Genomic DNA, 24,875 nt, shown 5'->3' on the forward strand with positions numbered 1-24,875 from the left:
GAAATAGCAATCATGCACTAAGGATTGTTTATAACGACTAAAATGTTTATTTGGATGGATGAATAACACATATAGAAGTCGACAAATTGAAATGAAAAATATTCCTTTTAACTTGCCGACATTTCTATTAGTTTGCACATGCATAAACTAATCATAGTTAAAAGTGATTGCATTTTATAACTTTCTTATCTGTCGGCTTAGTTCAAATGGTAGCGAACACAGCTGGGGTGCTAAATGTTTTGGTGCTGTTCACATTCAAGTCATTTTTTTTTTTTTTACAACTCTAGAAATTAGTGCTATATATTAGATACAATAATATTCAATAGAGAATTGGCTCTGTAATAAATATAAATACGAAATCTGCATGAATTAAAATGTATTAAGCATATTTTACAACCGGCAAGGTCAGGTGTCCCCCCTGTTAGTAGCTCGCTAGAATAATCCATATGCTTCACAAGTTTCTCTCAGCTTGCAACACTATTTTGTTATTGTTTTCTTTTTTGTTTCTTAAATTTTAGTTTCATTAGTACGAGCCATGTTTTTAGTTTAGATCTTTTCAAGGATTTGAGATCTGTTTTGTATTATTATTAGTATAGTTTTTTTAATTTATTTTATTTGGTTACCCTTTTTGAGCATCTGGTACTTGAATTGGCAGTATTTTTATAGAGTTATTTTTATGATTGTTATTTTTATAGAGTTATTTTTATGATTGTTATTTGTATCATTGCTATTTTTGCTGTTTCTTTTATTTATTATTCACATTTGAATAAGCCTATAAGGTTTTCACGACATTTTTGCAATTCGTTATGGTCCAGTTTGATGAGTTTGTCATTTGTTTGCTTTTGTTGGTTCCATGGGCTTGTTTTGAGAGTAACTTCTGCATATATGTTATTTTTAAATTATGAAAAAAATTTTCTTGCTCCTGAGTATATTTCTTTTATGTTTTACTTTTGTGATTTCTTTTTGGTATATTTTGCATGTTTTGGAATAAGATGGTTAGTCTTAAAAGTTAGTGTTTGTTAGTGTGATTTGATTATTTCTTTTTATGTTTATACATGAATGGTCACTCACTATTTGTTTTTTTAATGCTATCTTTATTTCTTTCTTTTTTTTTTTGCTACGGATAATTCAGGGTTTCTTCTTACTCCTTTGGTTGTATTTAGTCTTTGCATGAAAAAACTGGGCATTTATGGTTGTAGAATATTTCAATAAGAAGGTTCTCATTCTTGATTGCTTTTGGTTAATATTTTTTGGTTAGAAATGATAGTTCACTCATTCTTTTTTTTTCTCTAATAGTTTGATAACTAAGAATCTGGACAATTCTTAGGCGGACTGTTTTTTCTTGAGTTATATATATTTTTTTCAAAATAACTGAATGTCAAATTATATTTTTTTGTTTCGTGGGGTGGGGTAAGGTGGGAAGGTCTATGGATCCATGTGAGTTGTTTTTTTTGTCATCACCCTTGCTTTCCATCTTCCTCAGAGCATTTTGCTCTGGCATAACAGGGATAACACTTTGTGGAATATTGAGTATCTATCTTCCTTTAACTTTGCTCGTTTTTATTTTTTGTTCATCTAAATTAGTAGACACTCAGCCACAGCTTTACACAACATTTTAAGGATTATTCATTAGTAGTTATTAGTAGGGAGCTGGAATAGAAATATTAGTTATAAGCAAATTGGTGTGGGTTTTATGTGGTGGCAGCTAGATGTGGTGATATCACAAACTGAAGCATATTTTGAAGACAGAGAAATTATTCAACAAAGGCATTGTTAGAAACGTGCTGAAATTTGTACCTCTACAAGGAAATTATGTTGATGAGTACCCTTTTTGTTTAAGCTTTGGACTTAAGTGGAGTGTCACAAAACTTGTTCAATTATAACTATTACAAAAAGGGAAACATGGCAGAATTTATTACATAACTTGAAATCTCTTTAGTTTGATCGATATAATCCAAAATAAGTACAAGTAATTGCTAATAAAGAAAATATCACATAGATTGAAAGCTTCTTCAATATTTATAATGACATCAAATGCTTACCTGCATAGATCTTAAGCAAAAATATTTGTAGCTCATAGACTGATGTGGAGGCAAGGGTTAAATTATTTTCCAAAAATAGGCACAAAGATCGACTTGTTAAATTAAGCAGAATTTGTCATGACTTTGAAGACCTTACTCCTAATGTTGGTAAAATGAATACATATTGAAGTTAATTTTTTTAATGTTGGTAAAATGAATGCATACAATTTTTTTTTAGGTAATCATTTTTAAAGATTCAATGCTGCAGCTGGTTCTTGAAGATGACAATATCTACATTTTATGTCGTGCTAATATGAAAAACTATGAAAGACAAAATGTCAGCTACAGGTTTGCTTCATTTGTAGCATTAATTTTTTTAATGATTTTGTGTGTTAATCAAAAACGAATTATTTTTGTTGCAGATTTTTGTTCCCAATTTTTCTCACAAGTCATTAAATTTTACATGATTACTCACGAAAATTATTGCTAGATTCTACCAATATTAGAAACAAAGTTATCAAAAAGCAAATATTCATGTATTTTATATTTTAAAATCTACTAACAAATATATATTCAAGAAAAATTTAATATTTAAATATAATATGTATTCTATCTTAGTAATTTTAATATTAAATATTAAAATTACTAAGAATACATATTAAAATATTTTCCAATAAGATTATTCAGGTTGAATTTAATCTTACTCCAATTTAAATAAAACCAAAAATCTTGATGTTTTTTGTTCATTTGTAGTTATGCAAAATGTCCATATTTAGGACGTATGAAAATGGACGAAGACAACTGTAAATAATATATAAAAAATTATTTGGATTATTCGGACTACTATTAACAATAATATATGGGAACCGTTAATTATATATAATAGATAAGTAAATAGTAATAACATTTTTTTAATATATATATATATAGTAATAAATAGTGATATTTACATCTAGAAATAAAACAGGTTTAAGGCTCCTAAAATTTGTACTAGAATTTTTCGCAAGGTCACATGGCACAGTAGTTAGAGTACTTGGAAAAATTCAGGTGTAAAAGTGACATTCTTCTGAAGGTTGAAGGCTCAAGCTTCAGTATGGCCGACCGAAAATACAATTGTGAATTACTTAATGCCTCTTAGGTGGTAGTATGCTCTCATTCCGTCATGGCTGATGGAATGAGAGCATACTACCATCGTGAATTAAATAAAGAGTTCTGTTGGAAATTCTGTGCAAATTCACGAGTTTGACAGAAAGAATTTTGAGTTCAACCAGATACACCTGAAGAAGGTCGAAGGTTACATCAACGAAACATTGTAAAAATGACACTCAAAATGCGAAGAGCAGCGAATAACCAATCCACATGTAAAAACATTTCAGAAACGTAATATAAAAATTATATTTTCAACACTCAATGTATCAATAAAATTATATGATGTCCTAATTTACAAATCCATCAATTTCATCAGGTTGGCTTCATTTGTTAAATTTACTTTTTGTGGTTTTTGGTGAATGGAATTTTGTTTTTTTTCCATTGTTCTTTTCTTTTCTGATTTTCAAGTCATTAAATTTTACATAGTTATCTAAATATCTAAAACTAATTGTTGCTGTATTCATAATACCATTATTAGGAGCAAAGTCATCAAACTTATTAAGTTATGACAATTTCTGTTTAGTACAATGGTTTAACATTTGGTAAATTTCTAGCTTCTCCCCTGAGGCATTTGATATGTTAATTGGATAAGCTTCTGATCTACACCAAAATTGTTTTATTAGGAATTACTTCTTGGTTTGACCTCACATCAACCAGACTAATACTAATAAGATTTGGGTCATATATCAGGCTATTTAATACTCCTAATAATTATGATGTCCATAAGGTTATTTTGTAAGGTAAAAATTACAAAAAAAAACCCAAATAAAACAATATTTTAATTTTTTCTAAATAAGCTTGTTTTCTCAGACACAGCTGATTAGCCTTCAGCCCTAGGTTGAAACGTTTATAAATGCACAAACATTTTTGTAAAAATACTGTTTATGGACATACATAGACAATATTTGCCAGTTTTTTAAGTTTCAACAGATTTTATTTCTGTCTTCTTCAAAGTTGATGGAATATTTTTGTTAATTGTACTATTATGTAAACTGATTATTTCAAGTTTGTTAATGAAAGAAATTTAATACAGTAGTTAGAGTTTTAATCAGTGTTAGTCTATTGGCAGAATGTGCCATAAATTTATTAATTAGTATTTACAAAAAGATAAAAATAAATATAACAAACTTAGACTGTTAAATTGTTAATAAAAATGAAAATAAAACGTTTCTACAAGTCACAACAAAATAAATAATTTCAGTAATTTGTGAATTTATTTTTAAATTGAAATTTTATAAAACTAACATTTTAAATAGAAATTTATGCATTTTTTAATTCAGAAAATATGGACAATCATGCTTGATTATCCATATTTTCTGAATTAAAATTTTAATTATAAAACAAAAACAAATTTCTATTTAAAATGTTAGTTTTAAAACAATGATTAGCAAATTGAAAGCATTAGTGACATAAACATAATTTCTAATGATTTTTCATTTAGTCGCAAATATCAAGATATATTTAGTAGATATAAAGACATGAAATTTCAATTGTAAATCTTCAATGAAAATTTAATATATTTGAAATAAAGTTACTAAGTTGGAACACATAATTATGTTGTGTAATAAGATAATGCAATTTACGTTTAATTTTACAATATATTCTAAGTTAAATAAAACAAAAAATCTTGATTTTTGTTCATCCAGTCATGCAAAATGTTCTAATTATGACTATGAAAAATGACAATAATACAAAAAACTTATATTTTCAACAATCAACACTTGAATAAACTCATGATAACCTACTCCACGCTATCAATTTCAGGGGACATAAGACTGAATTGTATTCATGTAGAAAAAAAAGTTAATATCATAAAAATGCATACAAATTAGTGAAATAGTATTTATGTAGAAAAAAAGAAAAAAATGAAATACATCTGATAGATTATAATATGCATTTCATTTTTTCTAAATATTTGAAAGGAGTAGAAATATTTTAAACAAAGATAAAGAGAGAAAAAAATAAAAAGTATTCTTTTGTGAATGGAAAATTTCCTACCTTTCGGCATGATGCCCTGTTGGTGATGTTGTAACTGGTTAATTGTAGGAGCAGTTGATTTGGAAAATCGGCTACCTGGGTTTAACGTATCCAGACTTATATTAAGGCCACCGGATTCTGACCAGGTATTGGCAGAATGAGTCTTGAGAAAAATAAAAATAAAAGCAAATGATGAAAATCTTAATGCAACAACTTTGGTAATGGTTAGAGAGATATAGTAAGAGAATCTAATGGTCAGCTAAAGATTAGAGTTAAGAAAAATAATGCGGTAGTAAATTATTTTATTCTTTCTTTGTGAAAATTTTTTTTTGTTTTTGAGGATTTCCTGATCTTGAGTAGGACAAATGTAAGGTAAAATGTAGGGAGCTTCACAATATACTCTCCCACAGAGTAAAAAAGCAAATGGTGCCCTCACTGAAAGGACACAGTACTATTAATCACAGTGTACGAGGCAGATAGGTATAATGGCAGCAATTATGTTGCAAATCACTGAGGGGAGATGAAATGCAAACGGCAGAATAAAATATAAAGGCTGTCAATACTTAACAAGTTAATAAGTGAAATGGGGTCCCAAGCATAAATTATAGTATAACAAGGTACCATATTAAATGAGATATTTTGATAGACAATAGAAGGTATTTTGTAGCTGATCACTGGAGATATTGTAAGTAGGGGTTTTCCATTTTGATCTCCAAATATAGTGAAGTGTATAAATGTATTGTTAGTGATTGATTAGAATCAATAGTCTAAATAACACAAGGAGTCTAATTGTTAGTAACATCTATGGGAGAGTGAGGGTGAGAAAAATCATCAGCCAAGAGATTGTCTAGTTGATGCAAGGCAAAGGTGGTCTCTGTTGACTATGGCAAAAGGATAGCTAGAAAGAAGGAAATATGACCTACACCCAAAAAGAAAATTGTGATGGAAATAAAATAAGAGAACAGTCAGTACGAAAATGACTGACCAAAGAAAAACAATGAAGATGGTGTCTAACCTTTTTCTTAGCTCACCAGTGTGTGGAAAATCTAGGGAAAATAGGATAAGTGGCCGAGAAAAACAAATGTACAAACATTTTAGTAAAATGTCATACATTTTTGAAAAATGGCGAATGGAGGAGTGATCTAAAAAATTATTATTTGTTACTGAAGACTAGATGGTGAATGTGAAAAATGCAAAGGGAAAAATATGAATAGAAAAATGTTTAATAGCAAGAAGAATGTTAACTGTGGAATTTTAACATAAACTGAACAAGTTAGGAATTTTAGTTGATAAATAAAACATGAATATGTGACAAAACATCAGGTGATTTGATTGATTGGTTACTTGATGACATAATTACAAAGTATATATATGTAGTTTAGTCAGTTGGTAGTTAAAGAGTTGAAGCCAAAGTTGAGTAGAACAGACACGAGGGACAGCTAGTGGCCGAGAAGGGAGGAGGGGCGGTGGCTTCTGCACGGCGGCAAAGCTGTAGTCAAAAATTTTAAATAAGACAAGCGTGTAACTTTGTAAGTGGAAAAACATTCTGGAAATGAGAGAAAGAAAGAGAGAGAGAAAGAAAGAGAGAGAGGAAGGGAGAGAGAGAGGAAGGGAGGGAGAGAATGGGGAAAAGGAGAGAGAGAGAGAGGGAAAAGGAGAGAGAGAGGGAGGGAGAGGGAAAAGGAGAGAGAGGGAGGGAGAGGGAAAAGGAGAGAGAGGGAAAAGGAGAGAGAGAGAAAAGGAGAGAGAGAGAAAAGGAGAGAGAGAGAAAAGGAGAGAGAGAGAAAAGGAGAGAGAGGGAAAAGGAGAGAAAGGGAAAAGGAGAGAGAGGGGGAAAAGGAGAGAGAGGGGGAAAAGGAGAGAGAGGGGGAAAAGGAGAGAGAGGGGGAAAAGGAGAGAGAGGGGGAAAAGGAGAGAGAGGGGGAAAAGGAGAGAGAGAGAGGGAAAAGGAGAGAGAGAGAGGGAAAAGGAGAGAGAGAGAGGGAAAAGGAGAGAGAGAGAGGGAAAAGGAGAGAGAGAGAGGGAAAAGGAGAGAGAGAGAGAGGGAAAAGGAGAGAGAGAGAGGGAAAAGGAGAGAGAGAGAGGGAAAAGGAGAGAGAGAGGGAAAAGGAGAGAGAGAGGGAAAAGGAGAGAGAGAGGGAAAAGGAGAGAGAGAGAGAAAAGGAGAGAGAGAGAGAAAAGGAGAGAGAGAGAGAAAAGGAGAGAGAGAGGGAGGGAAAAGGAGAGAGAGAGGGAGGGAAAAGGGGAAAGGAGAGAGAGGGGAAAGGAGAGAGAGGGGAAAGGAGAGAGAGGGGAAAGGAGAGAGAGGGGAAAGGAGAGAGAGGGGAAAGGAGAGAGAGGGGAAAGGAGAGAGAGAGGGGAAAGGAGAGAGAGAGGGGAAAGGAGAGAGAGAGGGGAAAGGAGAGAGAGAGGGGAAAGGAGAGAGAGGGGAAAGGAGAGAGAGGGGAAAGGAGAGAGAGGGGAAAGGAGAGAGAGAGTGGGGAAAGGAGAGAGAGGGGAAAGGAGAGAGAGAGGGAGAGGGGAAAGGAGAGAGAGAGAGAGAGTGAAAAGGAGACAGAAAAAAAGAAAGAAAAAGGAGAGAGAGGATGGAAAAAAGAGAGAGATAGGAAAGGGAGAAGGAGAAATACACAGAGAGAGAGAGAGAATATATATATATATATATATATATATATATATATATATATATATTATATTATTATAGTAAAAATAATTATATATATATATATATATATATATATTTGTTTACTATTTTGGGAGGAAAGAATTCCAACAAAGTACTCAATTACAAAGAAAAACTTTTTCGATATAAGAGCTTAATATTTATTTATTTAATAGTACAGAAGTTCAGAAAAATATTGGTACCGTCGGTTTCAAGCCCAACATAAAGGGGACCAGTTAATGGTAAAACGTAAATGGTGTTAGGCTCTCGTCAGCCATGTTGTTTCTGTCTGAGGGGAAAAAATATATATATGGAGAGAGAGAGAGAGAGGGAAGATATATATATATATATATATATATATATATATATATATATATATAGCTTAGTGCGTTAGAAAGAAAAGAGTGAGCTCAATTCTATAAGAGGAGACTTATCGGACAATACAAAGCTCAACAAGTATCATTGGAGCTTACATAGGAAAACAATAGGAATGGGAAATGAAGTCACAAAAACTATATATTGGTAAATATAGATTGGTTCATTTATTCAATAAAGGAATACAAACAATTAGTTGGGGGATAGAAGGGACTCTTTATACCAAGGCATTTCGAAACCTAATGCTTCTCATCAGAAGAGTAGAGAAGATGCTATGTAACATAATGGGAACGCGGCGTCTAGCGTGGGATTCATTAGAAATAAAATAGATCAATTAAATGTTAGGGGAGTTTTATCGAATTGTAAATAAAGGAGGAGCGTATTATATAGACTAACTAGCAATCGGTGCCCGGCGTTGCCCAGGTGTTTTGAGGTGTATGCTGAGAAAAAAAAAAAAAAAAAGGTCAATTTTTTAAACTTTGACCCCTATATGACCTCTTAACATTTATTGTTTAGGGATCAAGTAAAGTTAATAAGTTAGATCCATGTCCAAGGAATCTATATCTAAAATATCACGTGTTTAGACCCAAAATTGTAGGAGGAGTTTGGTAGAGTTCTGAAAGGTCAAATCGTTGAATATTGACCACTTAATCGCCAAATTTCTGTCGAAAACCTATCACATCGATTTTCCCAAATCTCAGTACCCTGTATATCAAATTTCGAATCTGTAAGCTTAAAATTGACAGAGTTTTAGCGTAGGGAAATGCACACAGACGCACAGACACACACAGACACTATCACTTATATATATATATATATATATAAACATCATATATATAAGGATAATAGTACGCCATATATATAACAAAAGACCATTAATTAAGTGGTCAATATTCAACGATATTTAAGGATAATATATAATAAAACACCATATATATATATATTTAAGGATAATAATAAAGAACTGTAAGTTGCGAAAATTCCATCGCACTGCGTCTATTATTATCATCGAACTATCGCCTAATCGAATCAACACAATAATATTGGTTTTTGGCTGTCAATGAATTTCAATATGAATCCCAAAGATATTTTTATTTAACACTGAAATGGATACTCGCTTATTTACTGAAGTGAAAGGAAAACCCGGGGGAACTTTACCCAAAAATAAATCTATATTTTTTTGTGTGTATTGATAGTCTTATTAACACCCCTTTTTTCTATTTATTTAAAAAGAAAATACAACTTTGTTATTTATGAGTCGCGGAATTGCATTCATTCTAGCTAATGTGCATATTTTTTTATCGTTTTTAATTAATTCCCTATTAGTTTTTTTTTTCGGTTCTCTTATTAGATGATCATCTTTATTTAACTATTACGTGTAATTATATTCATACAGATATTCTATATGATTTATATTTGCGTAGAAATGAAGAAAATCAAATTTACTGTGTGTTTATCGTGTGTTAGTCAGCGGGCTTGGTTACCATAACAACGTGACGTAGCCAAGGATGGTAGTGGACGTGTGTGTGTGTGTGTGTGTGTGCGCGTGTGTGTGCGCGTGTGCTGGAAATTATAGTAGTACTAATAGCGTTTGTTTTCGTGTTGTGTGTACGTGTGTGCGGCTAACGCCAGTGTGTGTGTGCGTGTGCTGGGAATGGATGACAGCGTTTGTTTTCGTGCTGTGTTTATATTATGCATATTGTTTCGTATCTTAAGGAATAAGAAGGCAAGCAGTATTTAATAAAGTGTGAATTAATTAATAATAATGAGAATCTTACTAATATAAATAAGGGAAGTAAGTAATTTGAAAAACAAAGGAAGCATGTTAGTAAATGGAAGTGTGTGTCGTAATGTTAGACGATAACGGCAGTGAAGATGGTGTAGGTATAATGGTGGAAGTGGTGTCGGAGGTTGGATTGTGAGGCTGGTGTAAGTTTCATAATTTCGTAATTTGTAAATGGCAAGTTAGGGAAAAAATAGACCCCCCCAAGATGGAAAATAAATAACGGCATAATATTTTATGGTAAAGTTAAGAAAGTAGGAACCATAGTTTTTTAGGAGATGTGATTATTGGATTAACCAATCAGAAATCGTCTGTGGCACACACATCTGTTTTTATAGATATATAGATGTAGAAAGGTGTATAGGGTCTTTATCATAGTGTATAAGTGTACATAGTATATGTTTTAAGGCTAAAGGGGAGGTATAGTGTGGATGGGTGGTAATTCTATTTTATCGGTGTGTAAGATGTCTATTATCTATGCAGGGGCATTTTATTGACAGATGCAACCGAGATGACAACAGCACTATGAAGTGGTGTATAATTTTGGGAGGGGTATTATGGTGATGATTTAAGGCGAAAGGGTGAATGGGTGTATTCTAAGCAGGGTTGAACAGAAGGGATTACATGGGGTGTCCTGTTCCAGGGTTTTAATTTAGTGAGGCAAGGGATTTAAAGGAGCAAGTTATGTGAGTTAAAGGAGCAAGTTATGTGGTGGGTCTGGGTGAGTAAAGAGAGAGGAAGGGATGGAAAGAGAGAGGGAGAGGGAAAAAGAGAGAGACAGGGAGAGAGAAAGAGGGGGAAAGGCTATAATAATAGATTTCAGAATACCAATATATATTAGATAATATGTAGCAATAATTTTAGGTTTTCTTTGTTATTAGATATACAGGGAGGGGGTTAGGGTATAAGACAGAGGTAAAAGGATAGGGTAGCAAAGTTTTTGGAGGTGTATAAAAGGACAAAAGAGAATTTTGGATGTGGATGATTGGTGTAATGGGATAATAGGAGGAAAATGTACTATTAATAATAACAATAATAATAGCGAAAAGGTAAATAAAATTAAGGGGTAAAGATAAGGTCAAAAATAATACATGAGATAAGGATAAAGAGTAAAGTAAAAATAAAAATAAAAAAACAAAAAGATAAAATGATAGAAATAAAGAAATAAATAACTAAGTTGAAATTTTAGTTAAATCGGGGCAGATTTGGATAATTAGGGTGCATGCATACAAGAATGAGGCACAAAGGAATTATATATATATATATATATATATATATATATATATATAATTATAAACTCAAATGACCTTGTAACGATGTATGTAACCCACTTTCCGGCTTACGACATCCGGTTACGCATGCGTGCATGACCTGCACACTGAAATATTAACGTTATTATTTCGAAATTATTATTTAACATGGGAAGAGTGGGGTTTAAAATAAACAAAAAGCAAAAGAACACTTGGGACGCTGAAATATTAACGTTATTATTTTGAAATTATTATTTAACATGGGAAGAGTGGGGTTTAAAATAACTTAACGTAATACAGAAATGAACAATGTAAAAAAAAAAAGAAAAAAAAAAGCAGATATATCAAAATTTGAATTTAACTATAATAAGTATTATGGTATTTGTTCAGTACACATTTACCTATAAGTATGGCCAACCACTTATAATTCAGTAACTGTAAATTTTTTTTTCAAAAATAATCGATTATAAACAGAACGACTCATAGAAATCTATCTATATTCTTTTTTTCATTTTAATATACTTCCATAGAAATGTTTCTGTTATGTCAAAAAAAAACAACAAAAAAAAACAACTATTTTCTTTACGTCACAAGTGTCACGCTCATACATGAATTTCAGAGCTAATATAACATACTGACTCAACAGGTCATGGGTAGTCTAGTATAAAATATATATATATATATATATGGGATTAGCCGGCAAAGCAGAGAGTTTGGTAGACAATACCCCAGGGGATACAAATCTCAATGACAGGAAAATGTCTGCAAAAGTAAAAAATATAGTCCTGAATTTCCCGACTGCAAGGACCAGTGATCTATGTTATTTACGAACAAGCAAGATATAAACAACAGAACACATATATGCTCGTTTATAAGCGAGAAAAGGGTTCTTCCTGTGTGGTGTTTCAGTGAATTGTGTTATTACTCGTAGAGAGATGTGGAGGAAGGAGAAATTACCTCTGTCCATTAAAAGATGATGAAGAGATTGCGTTTCGTTAGCTTCAAGGGTGGTGTTGGTATATTGTTGACTTTTGCAGACCTTTTCCTGTCATGGAGATTTGTATCCCCCCGGGTATTGTCTACCGAACTCTCTGCTTTGCCGGCTAATTCCATATATATATATATATATATATATATATATATATATATATATATATATATATAGTCATCCACATACAGTATTGTTTCACTGTTTCACATCTCATCAGTGCGGCTAGACAGGCAACTACCTCAAGCCATGGTTGAAACCCGACCGTCTTTACGAGTCAAGACTCCTTACCACTACGCTATCGGCGGCTGCTGTATGAGTCATGAGTTTAACGATGTTTTGACATCGTCCGAACTACCTAAGCTTGATTTGTTTACACAAAGAGCATCACTTATACGCTAATGGTAATTTGTGTATCACTTCTCAATATGCTCAACTCAAGATGAGGAGCATTATAGTCATCCGCATACAATACTTTTTCGGTGTTTCATAGCTCATCAATGCGGCTAGACAGGCAACTTATTACTTTGTGCCTCATTCTTGTATGCATGCACCCAATTTATCCAACTCTGGCCCGATTTAACTAAATTTCCACCTTATTTCTTTATTTCTATTATTTTATCTTTTTCTTTTACTTTACTCTTCATCATTTATCCCTTAATTTTATTTCATTTTCACTATTATTATTATTATTGTTGTTATTATGAATGTCATTCTTATTTTTATTATTATACATAGAGAGAGAGACAAAGAGAGATAGATAGATAGATAGATAGATAGAAGAGAAGGATACATAGAGAGAAGAAGAGAAGGATACATAGAGAGAAGAAGAGAGGGATACATAGAGAGAAGAAGAGAGGGATACAGAGAGAGAGAGAGAGAGAGGAGAGAGAGAGAGGGAGAGGAGAGAGATACAGAGAGAGAGAGAGGAGAGAGATACAGAGAGAGAGAGAGAGGAGAGAGATACAGAGAGAGAGAGGAGAGAGATACAAAGAGAGAGAGAGGAGAGAGATACAGAGAGAGAGAGAGAGAGAGAGAGAGAGAGAGGAGAGAGATACAGAGAGAGAGAGAGAGATACAGAGAAAGAGAGAGAGGAAGGAGATACAGAGATAGATAAAGAGAGAGAGGGAGAGAGAAGAGAGATACAGAGGGAGAGAAAAGAGAGATACAGAGGGAGAGAAAAGAGAGATACAGAGGGAGAGAAAAGAGAGATACAGAGGGAGAGAAAAGAGAGATACAGAGGGAGAGAAAAGAGAGATACAGAGGGAGAGAAAAGAGAGATACAGAGGGAGAGAAAAGAGAGATACAGAGGGAGAGAAAAGAGAGATACAGAGGGAGAGAAAAGAGAGATACAGAGGGAGAGAAAAGAGAGATACAGAGGGAGAGAAAAGAGAGATACAGAGGGAGAGAAGAGAGAGATACAGAGGGAGAGAAGAGAGAGATACAGAGAGAGAGAAGAGAGATACAGAGAGAGAGAAGAGAGATACAGAGAGAGAGAAGAGAGATACAGAGAGAGAGAAGAGAGATACAGAGAGAGAGAAGAGAGATACAGAGAGAGAGAAGAGAGATACAGAGAGAGAGAAGAGAGATACAGAGAGAGAGAGAAGAGAGATACAGAGAGAGAGAGAAGAGAGATACAGAGAGAGAGAAGAGAGATACAGAGAGAGATACTAAGAGAGAAGAGATACAGAAAGAGAGAGAAGAGAGATACAGAAAGAGAGAGAAGAGAGATACAGAAAGAGAGAGAAGAGAGATACAGAAAGAGAGAGAAGAGAGATACAGAGAGCGAGAGAGAAGAGAGATACAGAGAGCGAGAGAGAAGAGAGATACAGAGAGCGAGAGAGAAGAGAGATACAGAGAGCGAGAGAGAAGAGAGATACAGAGAGCGAGAGAGAAGAGAGATACAGAGAGCGAGAGAGAAGAGAGATACAGAGAGCGAGAGAGAAGAGAGATACAGGGAATATATATATATATAGAGAGAGAGAGAGAAGAGAGAGAGAGAGAAGAGAGAGAGAAGAGAGAGAGAGAAGAGAGAGAGAGGAGAGAGAGAGGAGAGTGACAGAGAGGAGAGAGAGAGGAGAGTGACAGAGAGGAGAGTGACAGAGAAAGAGAGAGGAGAGTAACAGAGAGAGAGAGGAGAGTGACAGAGAGAGAGAGGAGAGTGACAGAGAGAGAGAGGAGAGTGACAGAGAGAGAGAGAGAGATGAGAGTGACAGAGAGAGAGAGATGAGAGTGACAGAGAGAGAGAGATGAGAGTGACAGAGAGAGAGAGAGAGATGAGAGTGACAGAGAGAGAGAGAGAGATGAGAGTGACAGAGAGAGAGAGAGATGAGAGTGACAGAGAGAGAGAGAGATGAGAGTGACAGAGAGAGAGAGGAGAGTGACAGAGAGAGAGAGGAGAGTGACAGAGAGAGAGAGAGAGATGAGAGTGACACAGAGAGAGAGAGAGATGAGAGTGACACAGAGAGAGAGATGAGAGTTGTAGAGAGAGATGAGAGTTGCAGAGAGAGATGAGAGTTGCAGAGAGAGATGAGAGTTGCAGAGAGAGATGAGAGTTGCAGAGAGAGATGAGAGTTGCAGAGAGAGATGAGAGTTGCAGAGAGAGATGAGAGAGAGAGAGTGGATAGATACAAAGAGAGAAAGGAGACATACAGAGAGAGAGATACAGAGAGAGAGAGAAGAGAGAGATACAGAGAGAGAGAGAGAGAGAAGAGAGAGATAAAGAGAGAGATGAGAGTAATAGAGAGATAGAGAGTGAGAGATACAGAGAGAGGGGAGAGAGAATACAGAGAGAGGGAAGAGAGAATACAGAGAGAGGGAAGAGAGAATACAGAGAGAGGGAAGAGAGAATACAGAGAGAGGGAAGAGAGAATACAGAGAGAGGGAAGAGAGAATACAGAGAGAGGGAAGAAAGAATACAGAGAGAGGGGAGAAAGAATACAGAGAGAGGGGAGAGAGAATACAGAGAGAGGGGAGAGAGAATACAGAGAGAGGGGAGAGAGAATACAGAGAGAGGGGAGAGAGAATACAGAGAGAGGGGAGAGAGAATACAGAGAGAGGGAAGAGAGAATACAGAGAGAGGGAAGAGAGAATACAGAGAGAGGGAAGAGAGAATACAGAGAGAGGGAAGAGAGAATACAGAGAGAGGGAAGAGAGAATACAGAGAGAGGGAAGAGAGAATACAGAGAGAGGGGAGAGAGAATACAGAGAGAGGGGAGAGAGAATACAGAAAGGGAGAGAGAATACAGAAAGGGAGAGAGAATACAGAAAGGGAGAGAGAATACAGAAAGGGAGAGAGAATACAGAAAGGGAGAGAGAATACAGAAAGGGAGAGAGAGGGAAGAGAATACAGAAAGGGAGAGAGAGGGAAGAGATACAGAGAATGAGAGGAGAGGTACAGAGAATAAGAGGAGAGGTACAGAGAGAGAGAAAGAGAGAGGAAAGGTACAGAGAGAGAAACTAGATACAGAGAGGGAGAGAGGAGAGAGAGAGAGAGAGGAGAGAGAGAGATACAGAGAGAGAGATACAGAGAGAGAGAGAGAGAGAGAGAGGAGAGGTACACAGAGAGGGAGAGAGGAGAGGTACACAGAGAGGGAGAGAGGAGAGATACACAGAGAGGGAGAGAGGAGAGATACATAGAGAGGGAGAGAGGAGAGGTACACAGAGAGGGAGAGAGGAGAGGTACACAGAGAGGGAGAGAGGAGAGGTACACAGAGAGGGAGAGAGGAGAGGTACACAGAGAGGGAGAGAGGAGAGGTACACAGAGAGGGAGAGAGGAGAGGTACACAGAGAGGGAGAGAGGAGAGGTACACAGAGAGGGAGAGAGGAGAGGTACACAGAGAGGGAGAGAGGAGAGGTACACAGAGAGGGAGAGAGGAGAGGTACACAGAGAGGGAGAGAGGAGAGGTACACAGAGAGGGAGAGAGGAGAGGTACACAGAAAGGGAGAGAGGAGAGGTACACAGAAAGGGAGAGAGGAGAGATACAGAGAGGGAGAGAGGAGAGATACAGAGACGGAGAGAGAGAGAGGAGATACAGAGAGGGAGAGAGAGAGGAGATACAGAGAGAGGAGATACAGAGAGGGAGATACAGAGAGAGGAGATACAGAGAGGGAGAGAGAGAGAGAGAGAGAGGAGATACAGAGAGGGAGAGAGAGAGAGGAGATACAGAGAGGGAGAGAGAGAGGAGATACAGAGAGGGAGAGAGAGAGGAGATACAGAGAGGGAGAGAGAGAGAGAGGAGATACAGAGAGGGAGAGAGAGAGAGAGGAGATACAGAGAGGGAGAGAGAGGAGATACAGAGAGGGAGAGAGAGAGGAGATAGAGAGAGAGGAGATACAGAGAGGGAGAGAGAGAGGAGATACAGAGAGGGAGAGAGAGAGGAGATACAGAGAGGGAGAGAGAGAGGAGATAGAGAGAGAGGAGATACAGAGAGGGAGAGAGAGAGGAGATACAGAGAGGGAGAGAGAGAGGAGATACAGAGATGGAGAGAGAGAGGAGATACAGAGAGGGAGAGAGAGAGGAGATACAGAGAGGGAGAGAGAGAGAGGAGATACAGAGAGAAACTAGATAGAGAGAGAGAGAGAGAAAAAAAATATATCGAGAGAGAGAGAAAATATATATATATAGAGAGAGAAGAGAGTGAGACAAGAGATACAGAGAGAGGGAGGACAGGGTGTGAGTTCTGTGAGATTTTCCTTGTGGATTCTGGCTTGATCTATTGAGTTGTCGGTAAGTGGTTTTATTGTTTCTTCCATTTACAGACCAAAGGGTTTAATTGTGTTTTCTTTTTTTTTGAATAGATGTGTGTAGTTGGGATTGAAAGTGCATTGATGGGCAGAATTTTGGAGGTTTGATTTTAGTTTTAGATAATATTGTAAGCCTAATTTTTTATGTCTCAATTTTAGCAGGGGTTCATAGACTTCAGCATATTAGCTTTTTTTTTATCAGATTTTGAATGTACCCAAGGCAAGTGTGTGATAGGTAGAATCCAGAGTTTTAAGATAACTTTTTCTGGTTAAACCATATATGAAGCTTCCATAATCTAGTTTGGCTCTTATCAGAGTTCTATATAATTTTAAGAGCGATGAGCAGTCTTGATCCCCACTCAGTATTTGCTATAACTCTTAATAGTTGTAGAGTTTTGAAACATTTTTGTTTTAAATATTTTAAATGAGGGATGAAGGAAAATTTTTTTGTTAAAAATAAGTCCCAGAAATTTATTACAATTTTTGTTCCTTTCAGGTTGAGAGTAGGGTCATTGTGCATTTTTCTATGATTACAGAAATGGACACATTTACTTTCGGTTGTTGAAAATTTAAAGCCATTTTCTGTCGTCCATTGTGTTAGTTTGTTTATGCACATTTGTAATTGGTATTCTGAAGTATGAATATTTTTTGATCTATAGCTGATTACAAGGGTCTTCTAATATATAAAAGGCAAAATGTGAGTGTGTGTGTGAGTGTGTTTGTATGTCTGCTAAAAACTTTCGACAGACAGAACAAAAATTAACAAACTTGGTCTCATATGAAAGCCCACCCTCCGGACGACAAATATCAAAAAATTGGCCCAAAAGGACCATCAGAAGTGGGTCAGCTGATCGATTTTCTGCAGGGGGGGGGGGCTCCAAAAAAGTGACATTTTAATGTTAAACATAACATATTTTTAAATCGATTTATAAGTGCCCCCCAAAAAACGGGCCCCAACTCTTCTACATAAAGTGTACACGGAGCCTGTTTATTTTGGGTCACCTTGTATTTAAAAACCGCTGGGTCATGTCACGTGATCTTGATGTCAGCAAGCTGTAATGGCAGCCTGTATATAAAAACATTGTTATCGGTAAAAAAATGTAACCCTCATACAAATTAAACTATGAACTTCTACGCTATGACAACGTTACAAAAGTTATTAGCAAATTAAAAATAGTAAAATCCGAGACTTAAACCAAAAATAATACGCAAAAATAAGTAAATAAAAAAAATTATGCTTAAAAATATTTGGCTTGAGATGATCGACGCCTGTTTGCACAACAAAACAAAAAAACGGCCATTTTCTTTTTTATATTAGTAACACTACGACCTAATTCTATTGAGAGGGAGAAAGGTGGGAGGCATGAGTTAATCAGCGTTATTTTAATATAATACGAAATGAGAGTTAATGGATTTGGTGATATAAATCCTCCTTATTTTCGAGTTTTCTTATATTAAATTAGTACAGGATGTCATATTCCAAATATCACAAACGCTAAACTGCTGATTTAAAATTCTGAAATAAAAACATTCTGAAAGCCATTCTTAGTATTAGTTTTTTAGTGGGGGTTGGGGCGAAAGATGAGACCACTTGAATTCAAAGAACAGATACTACACTTTGATCTTAGCCAAAAGACCAAGTAACAGTCTTATACAGCTTAATTTTCTGCCGAGCATTATCTCCTATTAAAAAAAGATGCATAATTTATATTTAGATGTCATATTCCAAAAATCACAGCTGAACTAAAAACATTATTATTTAGAAGGCCATCCTTATTTACAATTGACGTTTGTTTCTCTTTATTTTCTTAGTGGGGGTGGGGGAGAAGGATGAAACCGCTTTAATTCTAAGAATAGATACTACACTTTGAGGTATTAAATCTTTTATTCATGTTAAAAAAATACAGTCAAAATCAACGATGAACAAAAAACTTAGGCACATGGCCAACTCAAAAGGGGGGATTTTGGGGGTCGTTGGTCATCCTTGTCACTCCAGAACTGAACAAAGTCAAAAGTTTCTCCCAGCTAGTATCTTCTTTCACCATAATACCGCATTCACCCTTTCATATTTGGGGACGTCCTACTTAACTCCCAATTTTTAAAACATTTTTTATTGACGTGTAAAAACAAAAAAGATAATAAAATGGTACAATAATTCATTTGTGTCGAGGGCGGGGGAAGAAAAAACAAAAGGTGATTAGTAGGACCCTCCCAACCCCGTCTAGTTGATAGACTGCCCGTTCCACTGGGTTTGTAAAAAGAACCTCGCTTCTGCGGGTCAGTCTCTAGGTGGGGATGCCCTCTAGATGGGGGTGAATGGAGAAAAGAAATTTTTGTGGGTAAGGGATGGAGGTTAGTTTGTATTTCTTTTTCTCCAAGATGGGTAAAATTTAGAGGAAGGGGTGAAAACAAAAATTGCAGGTAAGAGGGGATGGGGATCTTGGAGGCTTCCTAATTGGGGAGGGATGGAACACACACTCAGCTAGCTGAGAGGCTACTTGTTTGATTTTACTTTACAGAACTGCGCGTTCCACACCTAGGCGGGGAACACGTATTCAAATTTGGCTCCTCTTCGTACACACAGACTTGCCACATGTATCCATCTTCTGTCAAATGCCGCGCGATGCAGCCTTCTTCTATCACATCTGATCTTCACCCGTAGTTGGTGTTTAAAGAAAGCGATCAAATCTTGATCAGAAAAAGACAACACCCCCCGGCAACCTTGCTAACGCGACGTCCAAATCACCATTCTCGCCACGGCCAGGATCGTAACGTAGACCATTTGTCTTTCCCGGTCCCACGGCGGCCTCACGTTGTCCACAACATTGGATACAGTAATTGGGCGAGGATGCTCAGGATCGATACGAGCCGTCACTCCGCTGACATACGACCAGTACTGGCAGAGTTCGCGGCAATCGAAGAAAGCGTGATCCGTAGTTTCTACGGCTGTTGTCCCACAACGGGGACAATCAGGCGACTCCAAAAACCCGGAACTGCATTGTATGTTGTTGAGTGGAAGTGCATTTCGGGCCAATCGCCAGGTCAGAGAGAACTCCGAATTGTTCAGATGACTCGAACCTGGCGCCCAGCTCCACGCGGAGCGGATCTCACTCTGCTGCCACCCCAAACGCGCGCATAGCGGGTTGTCGGCGGCCCCCTTCACTAGATCCCTGTGGAGTTCCCTACGGGTAGCAGTCACAAGGTCACTGGACCTTGGTAGTCGTTTTAGCGCGGCTCGGCACTCTTTCATGTAGGCAGATTCTCCCCGCGGCCTGCGATGGCTCTCGATGGAAGGGTCGAGAACGAGGTCGGGGAAGGCGGCAGTAACCACGTGGTGCCACGGTTGGTCATCTTGCATATAGTGGCTCAGGAAGGCCAGCCTCTCAGCATCTCGATGACACTTCAAGTCCGGCATTCCCAAGCCTCCCTCACACGGACGTTGAATACAGACCTATCTGCTCACCCAGTGTCTTCCTCTGTCCCAAAGGAGCGAGGACAAGAGTTCGACAAGAGCTTTTAGGTGTTGTGCAGGCAGGGGAAGTACGGCCAGTCGGTAAAGGATGAGAGGAAAGACGTAAGTGGCGCACGCCTCAGCTCGACCCTTTAAAGAAAGTTTCCTAGGAAGCCACTAATTGACTGCAGCCTCCACCTTTGACCGTACCTCCAACCAATTCTTGTCAAGCTGGAGACCCGGTCTGAACCACACGCCGAGGATCCGGACCGGGCCATCTGTCCAGCTGAAGGGCGCCGGGAGGTTTGCGTTGCCACTCCATGCGCCCAACCGCAGTCCTACCGACTTGTTGCGGTTTATCTTGGCCCCCGTGATTCTTTCGTACTGTGTGAGTGCCTCCAACACGACCTCAATGTCTCTGAAGCCCGACACGAAGACCGTGACATCATCGGCGAACGCGGATACCTTGGCAGCTGAGCCGCCAGGCTGAGCAATTCCGCGCAGGGCCGAATTTACCTCCCCATATCTCAGCTTGCGGAGAAGAGGCTCCAAAGCCAGGACATAAAGCAGGGGCGACAGCGGACAACCCTGACGAACCGACCGAGAGATAACAAAGGGTTTCGAGCGCTTTCCGTTGACTTGCACGACAGCCATGGGCTGTCGATACATTATGGAGATCCACTTGCAAAAGTCCGGTTTAAAACCAGCGGCCTCTAAGACAGATGCCAGGAAACGATGGTCGACCCTATCGAAAGCTTTGGACTGATCTAAGTTGATCAGCGCGGCTTCCGTGTCGTCATCTATTCCCCCCTCTAGGATCGTGCGGATCAGGTGCAAGTTGTTCTGAATCGATCTCCCCTTCACAGCATAGTTCTGTTCCGGTTCAACCAAATCGTCGATAACAACCTGCAGCCGATTCGACAGAACCTTGGCCAAAATCTTCAACTCTGTGTTTAGCAGAGTTATGGGCCTGTAGTCGTCTAATTCTTCCCCTCCATGCCCGTCACCTTTCTTCAGCAATGTGATCACTCCTTGGTCACCTGCCCTGGGATGGATCCCTGAGCAAACCAATGGTTGAACATATCCGTCAGAAGAGGCAGAAACATGGGTGACAGCCTCAAGTACAGTTCGTATGGCAGACCATCAAGTCCTGGCGATTTGTCACAGCTGACCTGCTTCAGCGCAGTAAAGACCTCCCGCTCCGTCACCCGGCCCTCGCAACCAGCCGCTCTAGCCGCCTCGAGGCGGGGAGAGTCGGCCAAATAGTCGCTAAACTCAAGGACCGGAAGATCGGGCTGCTGCGTAAAACGCTCCTCGAAATGTTCTCGAAACCCCTCACAGATTTCCCAAGTCGATTCCAGGGTGCGTCCATCCGGATGTTTGACTTTCGCAATGTATTTGTCCGAGCCACGCCTAGAAACCTCACGGCGCACGTCTGCATCAGAATTGACTGCTTCGTTGCCTATCTTTCTAAGCCTAGCTCTAACTACTTGGCCTTCGTAACGCTCGCTAGTCTCGCATAGAAGGTCCTGCTTAGCTAGTTCCTGACTAACCCTATCACCCTCCCCCGTAGCCTGGGCTAGTTTCTGCTCTAGCTTCTTCTTCGTCTTGGCCTTATCTAGTGCGAGGCGCTGGGCATACTTGACGGAGAAGCTTCTGATCTTGGCTTTGAGACCTAACCACCACTTACTCCCGGTAACCGCCCCCACTAGTGCCTTTTTAATCAATTCTCTTAACTGATCTTGGAAGTCTTGTATCTCCAGAAGGGAGGTGTTTAACTTCCAGTACCCCGCTAACTTTGGCCTATTTCCTAGCTTCAGCCGGGCCATAACTAATTTATGGTCCGTCTGGCCTAGCCAAGTGAACGTGGGACAAGATAAGAAGTCTACTTCGCCTCTCCTAACTAACATCCTGTCCAAATAGGTATTTGGATAGGAGGAAACGCTATTGGTCCACGTCCACATCTCCTGCCCCGGATGCTCGAACCGAAACCTGTCGACCAGACCGCATCTAGCCATCAGATCGGCCAGGCTGGACTCACACCTCTCCGAACCTCTAGCTCCGCCTCCTACCTTATCTATGTCGGGGTCTAAGATGGCATTCCAATCCCCCATTAGCACTACCCGCTTCCGACAATCTGCAAACGCGTCAAGCTGACTGAAGAATGAGACCCTCTCACGAGCGGTGCTGGGCGCATGAACTGCAATCACCCGAAACACAGAATCTTTTACGGCAACATCGGCCACAACCAGCCTACCCACCGCATCTCTATGGACAACGTCGACCGTCGCCGACAGGGTACGTTTAACCAGCACAGAAACTCCCTTCCCCCGCAGGCTGCCATATGCTGAGAAAACCTCAAAGTCTCGGGCCAGCACCTGACAGTCCACAGAGGAAACAAAATGCGTCTCCTGAATCGCAGCAACATCCACTCCCAGGGACAAGAGGTCGTGGCGGAGGCGAGCCGCCCGGCCCGATTATCTCAAGCCCCTCGCATTCAGACTAGCCAAATTCAAAGCCATGGTACCTACCTTAAGGTGTGTTACACTCAGCTCCGAAGTCAGCCGGGGAAAGGACACTGACGTTGTGTGCAATGTTCAAGGTGGTCAGGTTTTTCATGTCCCGACCTTCTCTCACAATGCCGCCGACATCCAAAGGGTAAGTCAATTTAAGGGCCCTATAGAGTGATGGATGGACCAACACTGGGACCCTTCCCTTGCATTGTTTTGCGAGTTCCTCAAGGGAAGGATCATTTTTCCTAATGAGTTCAATTCCCGGACCAGCCCCTTCAGCGGCCTCAGGAAGCCTGACGAAAGTTATTAGCCGTGGGGCGTCCGGGAAATTAGAGGGGACATTAACGTCTTTTCCCCCTATCTGTTGGCAGTCCAGCAGAGGTTTTAAATTTTTTCTCTGCCGGTGTGGTAAGCCCATTGCCACAGACAGGGGGTCTACAAAACAAAGTTCCTCTCTCGTTTCGAGAGCGAGAGTCCCTGTTGGAGTGAGTCCGTAAGTGGGAGAATCTGAAGGGTCTCTCCCCCTCCCGGGTTCATTCTTTTCTTTCTGGGATGGCGGCTCAATTTGCATTGGTGTGGGGACGAGTGTCTGTGTGGTGTCTGGTGTTGGTGCGGTGTCTGGTGTTGGTGCAGTGTCTGGTGTTGGTGTTGGTGCAGTGTCTGGTGTGGGTGCGGTGTCTGATGTTGGTGTGGGTGCGGTGTCTAGTATTGGTACAGTATGTGGTATGGGGGTGGAAGTGGGTTGTGTTGTTGTTAGAGGTGGTGTATGCTCACAGGGAGTGGGGGCTGCCTTTTCTTCCCCTTTCCTTTTCTTTTTTATTCTTTTGAATGAACCGGGGAGTGGTGAGGTTGAGTTCCTCTCCCTCTCACTAGCAGATTCATCCTCAGAGGAGCAGTGTTTTCTTCGCTTGATCCCCGTCTCAATTGGTGTGGGGACCGTTGGTTGTTGCTGCTCCTCTAATTGCTGTTTCTCCAGTTGATGCTGTTGCTGTTCTGGTTGCTGCAGCCGTTTTTGTTGCTGCTGCTCCTGTTCTGGCTGTTGCTGCTGCTGCTGTTTTTGTTGTTGCCGCTGTTTTCGTGGCATTGGTTGTGGAATTGGCCGCGGCAGCTGATGTTGTAGCTGCGGCTAGTTCAACGGCTGGTTTGGCTGCTGCTGCTGTGTCTGCTGCCGTGGCTGTTGCTGCGGCTGTTGTGGAGGCTGCTGTTGTTGTTGCTGCCTCGGTTGTTGGGTTGGTGGTGGGACGGTGGCAGATGGGATTGTGGGCTTCCGTTTCCGCCTCATTACTGTGATCCATTCCTCCCCCTTGGCCTCCTGCGTAGTTTTGGGTTTCCTCGGTGCTGGGGTTGGTGCTCCGGTTGCAGGAGTTGTGACAGCCTGTTTGGACACTGGTGCTGTCTCAGAGGTTGGGACCGCCTTTAGTGTCACTTGAGTAGGAGTTGACCTTTGAGGGCAGCTCTTGGCCATGTGACCCTGCTTTTGGCAGAACCAGTAGTGCGGACGACGCCCCTCCACCACTACTGTCATAGTTGCCTCCTTAAAAGTCAGCTGTGCTGGTATCGCTTGGAAGCCTTCTTTCTTTAGCCTCATGGCCACAGTGTAGCTGCCCAAGTGCATGCCGGTTTTCGAACGCACTGGGGTTATTTTTTCCACTTCGCCAAACTGTGTGAAGAAGGATCCCAGGATTTCTGCTGATATTTGCATAGGTACATTGAATACCTGCACCCGGGTCCTTGTCCTGCCCTGGTATTCGGGCTTTAGTTTTATTCTCCCATACTTAATTTCCTGTAGGGAGAGTCTCTCCGCATCTTCCTTGGTTGGTAGGAGGATGTCCCACATGGCGTAGCTCCTCTGGTACAGGTATAGTACCGGGATGTTTAGCTTGTGTAGGAGCCCCGCCATGTCTTCCTTTTTCATCCCTAGGAGGCGGTTTTCCGGCATATCCGAGATGATGAGGGAGAGGAC

General features: G+C 39.4%; 1 protein-coding gene across 7 annotated transcripts in view; it reads right to left on the reverse strand.

The window, feature by feature from the left end:
* The window catches only part of LOC145283792 (clathrin interactor 1-like), a 546,043-nt gene that overhangs the window by 53,085 nt on the left and 468,083 nt on the right, over window positions 1-24,875 (reverse strand). For all 7 annotated transcript variants that reach the window (XM_080132873.1, XM_080132871.1, XM_080132868.1 and 4 more), the window contains one exon: window positions 5,169-5,310. In XM_080132873.1, coding sequence (XP_079988999.1) covers window positions 5,169-5,310 — 142 coding nt within the window. The remainder of the gene's footprint in view (window positions 1-5,168; window positions 5,311-24,875) is intronic.

This window comes from Euprymna scolopes, chromosome 8 (genome assembly GCF_053919585.1).
Source record: "Euprymna scolopes isolate OS-2025 chromosome 8, ASM5391958v1, whole genome shotgun sequence".
Lineage (NCBI taxonomy): Eukaryota > Metazoa > Mollusca > Cephalopoda > Sepiida > Sepiolidae > Euprymna > Euprymna scolopes.